Source organism: Ursus arctos, unplaced genomic scaffold, assembly GCF_023065955.2.
Source record: "Ursus arctos isolate Adak ecotype North America unplaced genomic scaffold, UrsArc2.0 scaffold_17, whole genome shotgun sequence".
In the NCBI taxonomy this organism is placed as follows: Eukaryota; Metazoa; Chordata; class Mammalia; order Carnivora; family Ursidae; genus Ursus; species Ursus arctos.
Window position 1 is genome coordinate 55595958 of NW_026622841.1, and position 13160 is coordinate 55609117.

Consider the following 13160-nt stretch of genomic DNA (forward strand, 5'->3'; position numbering starts at 1 on the left):
AGATGCCCCAGATGAACAACTTTGTAGGACTTCAAGAGTCCTTTTCTGTGACCCCCCCAAAGATGTGCTTCCAACAGAGGGACACACTCTTTAATCAAACAGTGCTGAGGTATGAGGCTCATATATTTGTTTAGAATAAAAACAGCTTATGTACATTATTTATTAAGATTAAAGCCAAACTAACTCACTCGGTTTCATATATAGAAACTAAATTAACAGATCCTTGGTTTTCTTGAAAGATAGGCCTGATTGGGATGACTTTTTCAACATCTCTGCATATGGAGCCTTGGACTAGTATCAGATATATCCAAATATGGAGGATTTTTCTATTTTAAATGTATAGACTAATGAGTAACTGAAAAAAGTAAAGCTGGGAGAAGAGTAGCCTGGGTCACCTAAAGACACTCTGTGCAAAGTACCTAAACTGCCAAAAGGGACGCCCCAGGAGGGCAGGGATTTGGGGCAGCTTTGTGTAGGCCTAAGTCCCCAGTACAGTGCCGAGCACTATAGGTGCTCAATAAATACTTGTTGAATAAAGTGCTGCATAAAATAGAAAATGTCTTTTTAAATATGTAGCTGAATTCCCCCCAAAATGTAGGAAAATCTTCAGGGGTTGGAATTGATTTCAGAAGGGAACATCAGAGCAGCAGTGTCTGTGGCTTTTAGGTAAGCAGGTTGGGGGAGAGTTGCCAGAATTGGGAACCCAAAGCCTTGGGCTTTAATAGGTGCCTAGGGACAGGACACAGGGCCTTGGGCCCAACACAGGCAGTGAGAGCAATGACCCGGGACCCCCAAGGGCTGCACACTGTGTAAGCCTCAGCTGGAGAGACATCAGCCTGCTGGTAGAGGGAAGCTTGTCTACCAGCATGAAGTCTCCCCCACATAACCATTCTGACAGCCAGCCTCACCAGGATCAGGCTTTGAACTAATGTCACCTGGTGGCCTAGGAGTTCCCAAGGAAAGGAGAGTTGATGTTCTTTCGCTGGCTTCTGCAAACACAAACCCCATCTGGAGGCCCGTCCTCAACCCAGGTTAGATACAAGATCATAGCTAACTCCCCACTGAAGATGAACTCACAATGCAAAACTGCAAACACACAAGCCAAAAACACACACCTGGAGCAAGACTCAGCTAATGGCCAACAGCAGGGTTCAACTCCAAGACAGGCCTTCGGATTCTAGAATATCAGATAGAGACTACAAAGTAGGTGTGTTCACAACTATGAAAGGCAGGCAAACAGGAGAAAAGATTAAGTCATTACTGTAAAAGACCACGCATATTAAAAAACAATAAAGTAGTTCTCTTAAAAATAAAAAATTAGTCACTGGCATAAATTTAATGTGGAGAGAAATCCCTCTTTTCAGAAAGAACTGGAATCCCAGCCTAGTAGATATAAAAGTCTATAGTAATCATCTCTAGTAACAAGCAACTCAAAGAGGCATGAACATTTTCAGTACTTGATTTCTTGAAAGTAGGATGAGCTTAAATCTCTAGCTTTCAAAAATGTTACTCAAAAGTTGGTGAATCCGCAGCGTTTCTGATTTTCTGTCGCTATCCTTCCTGTAAACTCTCGGTCATCCCTCGTGCTAAGAGAAGAGATCTGCCCCCCACACACATTTCCTGTTCTTGGGGCATGGTTTTCAGTCCTGACAACCCAGGTCACATCCAGTTAGGACGAGTGAACAGTATCCTCTGTGAGAAAGCACAGATTGGCTCATCAGACTGAACCAGTAGGATGACACCTATTTTTATTACAACAATCCATTCCAGTTCCCAGATTTATGAACCCCTGTCTTCAAGTAGCATAAACAAGTGGGTAAAACATCGTGCTTCAGTTTTAACGATGCCTGAGGTTTTTAAATATAACCGTTTCCATTTCTTAAAAAATATACTTTATTTAAAACATAATAGCTCTGACTTCCCAATCATTGGACGTAAAAGGCACAAAGACAGGCTTTTACCAATAGGTAGACTTTACCAAGAAAGGGCATAAGAAAGGATTCCCGTAACTATTTTTAACCTAAAATGTAATAGGCAGATCTTTGTGCAGTTTGTCTTAGGCAATGTGTGCAACTGAAAGGATGTTTCTGGTCCCCGAAGGCACCCCACCCCGCTTATCCCGAGTGCCCAGGGTAGGACTGCCCAGAGGAAACAAAGGCACTCTCGATGGGGCAGGAAAATCTCTACTAAGAAAGCCTCTGAGCAAATGAATGCTGTAACCTGGAATGAACTCGGGCGATGAATCTCAGAGACAGACTCGTGTGAGCTGGCCACGCCACCTCTGGCTCACCCTGGCTCCCTGCTCTCAGCCTGGGTAGTGGGGACTGTGGTGGTCCAAGCTCGAGCCACAGGCACCACTGCGCACCTGTCTCCCAGGTGGGAGATGAGTGCGGTTGGGGTTGCCACTCGCAGACCACCCCAGAGCCCCGGGCAGGACCTCAGGGGAGTTGCCACAGGACCCACCCCACCGTTGCAGCGCCCACCCATGCTGTGTCGCTCCGTGTGTGTCCCTGGCTTGTGCAGATGTCTGTCCTGCGTCTTCCCGTCAGGCAGAGTTCTCACTTCCACTAAACCCCTTCCTTTATCCCACCGATCAGCTCAGGGGCCCCCCTGTTTTACCTGAACAGAGTGTATCGCTAGAGGAGCTGCAGGGTCAGCTTGCGCAGGCGACCAGACTGCATCAAGAGGAGACAGAGAAATTTACAAACAAGATTCGGAAGGTAAATATGTAACCCAATTTCAGCACAACCAGGGCTCTGAGCGCGGAGCCCCTTGGAGACAGATGACAGGATGTATTTGAGAGAGAGCTGTCTGTCAGGCGCAGGCTCCTGGACTCCCGGACTCCTGGAGGCTCATCCAGTTGAGCTGCCCCTCGGACGTCTCATACAGAGAGCTGTCCGTCTTTCTCCTCTCAGACATGCTTTTCACTGTTTACATTGTGGTCTCGGGAAGTTCTTCCTAACTTCTGACCTACATTTTCCTGCAGCCGTCGCCAGCAAAGGAAAATCACATAGGGACCTTAACACACCTGGACAGGGAAATGTGTCCATAACTTTTGTTGTCCCACAGATTTGCAAGCTTTCTCAATGTTAGGTGAATTTTCTGATACGAAATATCAACAACTCACCCTAAACGGTTGTCTTCAGAAAACTTCCAGTAATTGAGCTGAGGCCTTATTAACTCTTCTAACTTATTTTAGAATAACCTGTTACTGGCTAATTAACCACTATCTGTTAAATCCTTTCCCAGAGTTGCTAGGAGAAGGGATTCACAGACACGGGTACTCATTTCCTAAATAATTTAACCTTTTTTTTTTTTTTCTGCACCAAAGATCATGTTTGAGAAGTGAGTTTATCCCTGGAGATGCTAATAGCAAAATAGCAGGGTCCCAGGTGTGTCTAGTACTTGGATTCAGGACAAAAGAGTGTGTTGAAGACGAGGCTCCAGACCCTGTTTGGAGGGGGTGAGAGGTCATCCAGGCTTGTTCAGAGGGAAAGGGTCGGTGTTCCCTAACATATCAGAGGGAAGAGGACCAACTCTGGCCCTTGGGATGTGCTCAGAGTCATGGAACAGGAGGCAACCAGGGCAGTGGGCCAGGGCGGCGGGGGGGGGGGGGGGGGGTTGGTCAGAGCTGGTCTGGAAGGAACATTTCCAGGAGGCTGCAGATGAGAGGACAAGAGAGCATCCCCTCCCAGCACTGCGCCTCCGCCAACTAACACTCGAGGGTTTCTGGCGTACCTGCCATGAGCTAGGCGCTCTGCACATCTTGTGGTAGCTTCCTTTTGCCACTGAGGAAGCTGAAACCTTCCCAGGCAGCTGATGGCCTAACATAATATTGCAAGTAAATTGGAAAGCTGGATTTCCAGTATGGTAGGTTGCCCCTCTCACCCCGCTCGTCCTGCTCTTGTGCCCACGGGGAAGAGAACCTGTGAGACTCTGAGGGCTGCCGAGATGGTGAATTAAACCACCACTATTTTGTGTTCTCTCAGCTTGAAGTGCAAAAAAAGATCTGGTATTATGACGGTGGCCACGCGGGTCTCTGTGCAGACCCGGGATCTTCTCAGAGCTGCCTCTCCGTCTTCACTGGCATTGGCACGTAGGACGTACTGGTGTCGACCGCAGGCAGCCATAGCCACATCCCCGTGGTTTCTGAGCATTAATCGAGTACTTTAGGAAAATAAGACAAAACAAAACTCAATGCCTTGGTGTTTGGCCAAGAGGGAGTGTTAAATCAGGAGAGGACAGCTGATAGCTACAAGGCTGGTATTCGAACCCCTTTTTTTTTTCCAGTCTGTGGAACAGAAAGCTTTCATTTAGCTACTATTGATATTATTCTTGTGCCCTTATCTGTGCGATAAGATTTTATTCACACCCCTTTGCTTAGTCATTATCGACATAATCATTGTTTATTGCTTGGAAGAGTGCCTGTACCCATGTTGAAAAGCAGGAACTTAGCATAGAAATGGAAAAGACTTCTTTTTAGCAATGCTTTATTTCCCTGAGAGTTACTCGTGGCCAATAGGAATGTGGAGTCCTAAGTGTGGAAGTAAGTTCTCAACTTACTTTCCTGTTTGCCCCCCACCATACCTGGCAGAGGACCTTGTGTCCGGGAGAATCCCTGCCCCCCCCCCACCTCGCTCTCCCGCTCTCTGTGGGCCTCTCCATCAGCTTGCTGTCTCCTCTTTCTGCTGGGGGCTGTGCACACCAGAAGGCTCAGGAAGCCGAGGGGAAGAGTTTCCACTTAACACCCCCCCCTTACAATTGCAGTGTGCCTTTTGTAAGCCCACAAACAGAGGGCAAGGGGAACCTGCATGGGAGTCAGCTGTAAGCAGTGCATCCGAGAAACAGTTTTCCTGAAGAAGCTTAGAGACCTCCAGAAACACCACGAGAGACTTGACAATGAGAATTGATGATAACACCTTGGTTTGAAATAGTGTTTCCTTCTGAATCAGAAAACCCTTGAGGTTTTCTAAAGAGTACACGTCTCAAGGAGTTTCCTGAACTTTGGGGGCTTCTGTTCCCGTCCTAGGTGCCACATGCTCAAGACTGAATGGCATTTTGCCAAGACTTGGTTTGGTTTGGGTGGCAGATTGGAATAGCCGCTGTCACACCCTTGTCTCTCTTTCCATTCAAGATGGAGGAGGAACACCTCTATGCCTTGAGGTGGAAAGAGCTGGAAATGCACAGCCTGGCTTTGCAGAACACCCTCCATGAGCGAACCTGGAGCGACGAGAGGAATCTGCTGCAGCAGGAGCTCCGGTCCTTGAAGCAGAACATTTTCCTGTTCTACGTCAAACTCAGGTGGCTGCTAAAGCACTGGCGGCAAGGGAAGCAGATGGAGGAGGAAGGCGAGGATTTCACTGAGGTACCTCCCCACCCCCACACGGAATCCATTCGATTCGTGTCCGCTTTGTTCCTGCCCCCAGGCACTGCTGTCCCTCTGCGCCCTACACACAAAGTCACGTTCTGCTCTTTCAGAGGATTTTATCAAGCCCGAGCCAGGATGGAAAATGCAGCAGGTTGTCCAGTTCTGTATTAGACCAGGAATTCTGTGCTGTCCCGTGGCCTCGTTTGCAGAGTCCTCGTCTCTGCGTGGAGGTTGTGCTGCCATTTCTTCCATTGCTGACCTTTGAGTTCACGCAAGTTGTCACCCTGAGGTCCCGTGCGTCTCTCGGGCTGCCTTGCTGGTTTGTCAGACCCGGTTCTGAATCTTCCTCTCTCCCTTCCATTTCAGTTTTTGTTCCTAAATGCTAGAGCCCGTTCTGCCCGTGCGGGTTGATAAGGGTCTCTGCTAGGCTCCAGATGGGCAGAGTTTTGCCACCTCTGAAATTTGTGTATGTGCTCCCGCTTGTGCCTCCTCTCCCAGATGCATCGCAGACCCAGAACAGAGTCCTTTGCTTTCTGAGTGATTCTGATTGATTCAGTCCACGGGGCCTCCAGCTCTGCAGGCTCCTTCGGGCCTTGCCTTCTGGCCACTGCTGCTGGCTGTGTGCTGGGCATCCGCACCCCCGCTCCTTCGTCAGCTGTTTCGGGGCATCATAGATATGGGTTTCCCTTTAGCTCCCAAAGACTTTTCATGTGCTTTTCACTGTATGTAATTTTAAGTCCTCCTATGAAGGGGAAGATAAATTGATTCTCTTTCTTCAGGGAGGAAAGAAAGTCTTCCAAAATTAATTCAGCCTGCTTCCAAAGAGCCTTGACATAGAAAACCATCATTAAGCAAAGCCTAGAAGTGGTTGTGAAGTTTCCCGCTGATCCTCTAGCTTATAAAACCATACCTGTAATCAATAATAATGTATAAATCGTAAAATTTTTCATTATCAAAATAACGTACAAACAGTAAAATTTCTAATCTTTTCTGACCCATTGGGTACCCACTGTGTGCTGTTTCTATGAAGAAGGTGGCCAGTGAGTGAAATGGGCTAAATGAGCATATTCAGGAAAGGCCTGAGAAGTCAGGACTTGATAAGCCATAAAATGGAGAATTACCCTCCAACAATAAAAAGCAGGCTGTACAGCAAAGGATTCAGGTGGAGCTGTGATCATTGTCTCCTGCTGTTTTCAGAGCGAGCATCCAGAGACCCTCCCCAGGTTCGGTGAGCTTGGAGTTCAGGGGGACCTGAAGGGGGACAGCCCAGACCGAGATGACAATGGTCCAGGCTGCAGCTTTTCGATGGGAGAGCATTCTCCACACTCCCCTGTGCAGATTGGTGACCATGGATCGAGGCTGCAGCCTGCGCACGGGGGACAGTTCCACAGGCAGGTGGGTGCCGAGGTCCCAGCCCCTCTTTCTACCCACACCTGGGAGAGGCGACTCCTAGTCTATGTCCATGTCGTCTTATTTTATATGCTGGTGTTCAGGGAGTTGAAAACTCTGACCGCCTGTGGTCATGTCATTAAGACTTTATTTCAGTGTCAGCCCACTGGTTCCTTTGGCTTACACGTATAAATAAGGGGCATAGTCGGATCAGATCAGCTGGAGGGGCCAGCAAACGTACCTGAGAAGGAGAGGGGGAAGATGTAGACTGGTGTGTGGAGGGATCCATGGCTCTACAAAGGTTGACCGGGCTTCCACGAAAGAGACATTATGGAGTGAAGCGCGCTCCTTGTGGCCGGAGAGAGAAGGTACAGGGCTTTTTTGTTGACGTTGACCTGAAGGGGCATCAGCAGCATCACAAATTTGGCAACATAATGCATAAGGAGGAAAGAAAAAGTATTTTTTAAAATCCTAAACATGTATAAAGTGTTTTAGGTTCTTATTGGGCCACTTGAAATAAAAATATTTGATGACACTTAAAAAAATTAAAAGCATATATGGAGATGGGATTTCAGTGTATAATAGGAAATAATTATTAATGTTGCCAAATGCCACATTTATTAATTATTAAGCAGATAGCCCCTGCTTAATAAACCAAAAGATGCTATTGATGCCAGCCAGACTTTTTTGCGCTTCTCTACACAACAGCTGCTGTGTTGGGTTTGGAATGCTGAGACCCTAGGAGGTACCCAGTGTTAAAGCTTCTTTGCTCCCAGACTTTCTGGTCTGAGTCTTTTTCTGATCCTATGTTGCTTCTTTGAGGGTTCTGCAGGGCAGAGCCAGAGGCCGCAAACCCTAGACCCTTGACCCTGGGGTGAGAGGGCAGGACAGGTTGGACCCGAAGTGCACATGACCCTGGGCGTGGCTGTGGCCCCTCGACCGCCGACATTTCTGGGCACTCCCTGTGCACTGGACTCCACAGCTGCGGCTCCTCCCTCAGCCTAGAGCCTCAGAGGGTCAAGTGGGAGAGGGCTGTCATCAGAACTTTGGCTCAGATCCAAATGAGAAAAGTCGTGATGTCTGAGCACAGGCCTAGGAGATATGTGTCTTTTCCCCCGTCTGCTTTCTTTTCGTAGACAAATCAGATTTTCATAACTAGAGAGCTGTTTTCTCTGCATGCCCATCCTCCCTTCATTTCCCCTGAATAATATGACTCAAGAAAGAGGTTATACTTTCAAATGAATGTTTAATTACACTTATTAGGAAGTTTGTCATTATGTCAGTGTCCCTGGGGAGATTTTAGCTCATGGAATGAGTTTTCCAGCAATGGATCTAGTTAGAAAATAAAATGCTACTTTGCAAATAATCCTCGAAAACCTACCACTTTTAGTATGTTTCAAAGAGATGTTGTCATTCTATCTATGAAGTATCTGTGATTAACTCAAATAGCATCCGCTGATTGCCACTTAGCCCCAGACCTGCTGCGTCTCAGGTCACGTGTTGGGTGTTTCCCACCCGTGGGTCCAGATGCTTAGGAAAAGGGAAAAAATGTAACACATCTGGTTTTCTAACCAGTTCTCATGGAAAATGTTACCCTGGGGGTGGAAAATAAGGTGAAGTCGCTCAGCTGGAAACTCACATTCAGTGTATTGTAACGTCATGTCTCTTCGCCTCCTTCCAAAGCTGACTTTTTCACTGGTCCCTTGAAAGTGGAGGTGGGAGCCATGAGATTCCACTTTGTACGGTGTGCGGTCGAGGCACACGGGGGGCCTGCAGGACAGGGTGCGGACGGGCAGGATCCGGGCTGCCGTTCATGGCCCCGTCTGTCTGTAGGAGTTAAGTGCACGATGCCGTCCATCCGAGGACAGAAGATGAATGCACTCTACTGTACGACAGCTGGCTGCCTGGGAGTGACCATTCTCAGTTAGCAGATTTGCCTGCCCTTTCGTGGTGTGGGTGTGAGCTCGGCAGCTGGCCCGCAGGAGCAGGAACGTGTCCTAGAGAGCCGCACCCTTTTCAGCAACTCTGAGAACCTGCCAAGGTGATAAGCAGAATGGGCGACGTGGCCTAACTTCGCAAGAGACACCGTTTCCCAGGCCTTGGTCTTTGCTTTGTATCATAGTGAACGTTCTCACAGTTGAACACAGAGGATGGCAAAATGTATCCTTGTCAAGAGGTTGAAAAAAAATGTGTGTAGATCAAGTCAACCTTGAGAATAGTTCATAAAAAATTATCAGGTTGGAAAATGTTTGGCTGTGTGAATGTTCCCCGTTGACTGGTTTTTAGTTACAGGACTAGTGATCTAGGGGCAGCGACCTGATTGTCCTCGAGAACAGAAAGCCCTTTCAGTTTGCCCGGCCTTCTGGAAGAGCTGGAAAATATGCGAGGGCTTATTGTATAGCTCTCCCTGAGCTCCAGGATGCTGGCCACGACGTTAAGCTTTTGAGACCTAAGGCTACATATGCATTTTATGCTTACTAGTAGTTCCTGAAATCAAGATTTTTAATGCGAGGTGGCTAATAGTGCCAGAATTATGGCCCTGTGGTTCCAACTAGCTAATTGTCTGTGAATTAGATTAATTTATTCCAAGAGAAGTTACTTTTTCATCCAGGGATGGGACATAATATTCTTTATTAAAGCATCTAAGTGTAAATATAGAGAACCTAATTTAAAATTCAGAGCAAGAGCTAATGAAATTATGTTTCGTGTTGGTCTTCAACTACAGATGGTCACTAAAGAGTCTCCCTCAGGACCCAGCTTCAGGACCGAGTATAATCTGTTCCCCAGGACCTTTGTCACTCATTTGTGCAGGACTCGTGTGGAGCTTAGGGCCTTCAGAAGCCACCCGCAGTAGAAGTCAGCCTCTCTCCTGTAGACAGGGTGCCTTTGGCTCCCTGGGCCTCCCAGATGTCGACTCACCTTGGTGCCCACCTTTCTGCTTTGCCCAAGATGCAGAAACTTCCAGAAAGAGCACCTCTGCCAGACAAGACCTATATATCAGAACTGTGATCTGCTCCGACTCTTTTTCTTTCTTTCTTTCTCTCTCCTTTTTTTTTTTTTTTTTTTTAAATAAGGAAGCTCTCCTCTTGAACCTGGATCAGTTTTACCTCCAATATTTATGTTGTACCACGATTCATTTTTCAGACTCTGAAAATTTATAACCTCACCTAGGAGATATGCAACTGTCTATAAACAGACCAGACCAGAGCTTATAATTATGAAACACTTTATGTTGGCTGTGTGTTTTTGTTTATTCCTGTTATTGTGCAAATAGGATGGGCACAGGAATGAAGAGCCACAAGTACTCAAGGATACTCAGGAAAGGACTCTCTCGGCCCCTGCCCCACCTCCCAGCGCCAGCCACCGTCCGCAGTAAACCCTAAACCTCACTCATAAGTGATTTCTTCCCATCTGGCCCCTTGATTTTCATCACACCTGCCCTGGTTTCTTTGAAGCCTTCGGCTGATAAACCTGCATTATAACTTACTAAATATATGTCCATCACTTCTTTCACAAGCCCACGTTTATTCTCGGGAAGCTCTCTGAAAATTACGGTGACCAGCCCCGCAGAGCCTTCATGGCCCGGATCACCTGGCATATTCTCATCCAAAGGACAGATGATTTTTGTACATAAATGAATCTCTTATCTCTAACCCTCTACCAGGAATTTTCATGGCCAGTCTTCAGTGACTCATTCTCTTTTATCTGTGGGAGGATACTAGTTTTAGAAAAGAATCTTAAAATTAATCTGAATGGAACAATGAAAGCAAGAATGACAAATGGCTTATTTATTAAAATGTTGCTGGATGTATCCTTTCAGTCTGATCTCACAGTTAAGGACTTATCTTGGGACTCTTGCTGGTAGAGGAGTTACTTTATTGACTAGGATGTGAGGTCCCCCTCTTTTTAAGTATGAAATAGGAACTATGCCTGTGTTGGGGATCAGGGGCAGCTACCATGGCATTCTGGAACCCCTGCCTATGTCTGCTAGCCTGGATGAATAGGAAGTAGAGGCCATCTGGCTTTCTGTGGTCAGCGCATAGCAGCCATGTCAGTATATCTGTTCCAACTTTAGATTAAACCCATCTCCAAAATTAATGGCTTTGATATAAGCAAAGTGGCTGCTGGTAGTTTAGCTCTTTCACAGAATTATGAAACACACTATCTTAGAAATCTTAGGCAAGAATGATTTGATCAAATAGCTGGCATTGTATCACAAATATCTTGGTGTGTTATCTTTCCCAGAAACTTCCTTGTTACTTTCTATTAATAATATTTATTGTGTATTGGGGTAGCAGTCTTATTGGCTGAAGCCCAACCTTGAACCTGTTATAAAGTTTAGCACTTTATAGCACAGTCAAGCTCCTGATTCCAATTTTGGGATTATTGTAAGCATTTCCCAAGAGAGATGAACTTGAAAGAGTTGAAATACCCTTAGCCTGAGGAAAAGGAAATGGTAGGACCATTTTATCTTGCTTCTTTGTAAGAAAACCAACTGGCTGATCTTGAAGAGGTTGAAAAATTGGTCTTTTTGATCAAAATTGACCTATACTTAACAGACCTATAAACTAAAAGGTTGCATAATTGGGCCCCTGGCACAAAAGATTCAGAAAATTCTGTATCCAAGAAAACTTTGACCCAAAGACCTCTAAATGGCCCAGAGAATCTTGATTCCATTCTTAATTAGAGCAGGGAGCCCGAGGCAGGACTCGATCCCAGGACCCTGGGATCACGACCCGAGCCGAAGGCAGACACTTAACTGACTGAGTCACCCAGACGTCCCAATTAGGGTCATCTTTTTACCCAAAACATTGCAGCAAGGGCCCCCACAGGGAGAAAAATGAGACAAGTAACTTTTAGGCGTTCTTTCAGGATGGCTCGTTAAATTATTTCCATTGATCTGGGTGATAGAATTTGTTTCCAGAGATGAGGTGGCTACTCTTGGGCAAAATTCTAAAAAAGCAAAACCTGGGTAGAGTATAATGTCAGAATTTCGATACGTTGGTCCAGGTTGTCCAGCCTCAGATGGACAAACCCGGAGCACAGTCCGCATTGCCCTTCCTCGCAGGGAGAGCCTGGCGGTTGCCGTGTTGCCACGTGCTCTAGCCCCTCCTCTGTCACACGGGACACGGGATGGTGCGCACCCAGGATCGGTGTGGGACGCAAAGGAGACCATGCGCGTGAGTGACCGGCACACCTGATCTGGCACCCTCTGTTAGAGACAGTCAGTATTACTTTTCATCACTGGGCTTTTTGTACATGAATAAGTTTAGAAGCATCCTTCCCATCTGGGTCTTCAGAAGTTTTTGTTTGGACATCCGTTCTCGGGGTTGTACACCAGTGGCGGGGAGCTAGTCTGGCTTCTTGCCATGTCACGTGCTGCTCCTGGGTGATTATCATAACAAGTACCAGTAACATCCATTCCGTGGGCTCTCTTGCTCTCTTTGGCCACCTTCATCCCAGAGCAATTTTTGAACTCATTCTGTGATGATTAATATTATGCTGGTACAATAGCACATTGTGTTGATTACTTTGACCCAAATGTGCATGAAAACATTAAGGCTTAATTTTATTTAACCTGATATTTGCTAATGCCAGAAAGTACTTATTTCCAGAGGAACCAAAATTTCAGTCTGCAAAAGGACTGTTCTGTGAATTCCTGCTTCCGAGGACCACGAACTCTGGTCCTGAAGTTATCAGAGCCATTTGGGGTGGGGCTAAGAACCCCGCAGGCTGACGACATTCACAAAGTGGGCTTTTTAGAGAGAGATGGATCACATACAAGAATCGATTATATGGTTTTCTGCTTTTTCTTCAGTGAGAATTAGATGACTACTCAGAGACTAGATCAAAATTATTCCCATTACTTCATGCTTAAAATACTTTGACTTAAAAAGTAGTGATTTTTTAAAAGTTTAAAATCCAAAGATAAAAATGCCAGATGAATCTACTATAAAATGTAACTTTTTTTCACACAAACCCTGTCCTCAAGAAGACGTGCATTTACATTATTTTTAAATACTTTTGGTGCAGAGTTGAAAGAAACTGTTCGACATTTATTACAGTCGTACACATATCTTGAGCACCTCTTTGAGTGTAGTGGTAATTTACTTATATTCTGGTGGTTAGAAGGAACGTGTAGGATTTTTAGAAGGCTTTCTAGCTGCTGAATCTTTCTAATGTTAACTGGATTGTACTCTTCTTGGCTTTAGTCTCAGAGCTATTAAAGTAAAAATTGATGGTCAGGAGGAGAAAAACCAAAGAGCCATAAATGTTAACAAATAGGCCTTTCTACCCCATGGAAAGTCCACCACATCTAATATTAGAACTCCAGACAACTGACAGGGAAAACTGGGGAGTTTTCAGTAATAAATCTCAGTTAAGGAGTTTCTCTTTTCTAATT

At 46.0% G+C, this 13160-nt stretch overlaps 1 protein-coding gene across 3 annotated transcripts in view; it reads left to right on the forward strand.

Annotated features, from left to right (window-relative positions):
- MTCL1 (microtubule crosslinking factor 1) overlaps window positions 1–13160 on the forward strand; it is a 120493-nt gene that overhangs the window by 82698 nt on the left and 24635 nt on the right. For 2 of the 3 annotated variants that reach the window (XM_057313237.1, XM_044382846.3), the window contains 3 exons: window positions 2598–2720; window positions 5135–5365; window positions 6566–6763. In XM_057313237.1, coding sequence (XP_057169220.1) covers window positions 2598–2720; window positions 5135–5365; window positions 6566–6763 — 552 coding nt within the window. The remainder of the gene's footprint in view (window positions 1–2597; window positions 2721–5134; window positions 5366–6565; window positions 6764–13160) is intronic. The other variant, XM_057313238.1, reaches the window with a different exon arrangement.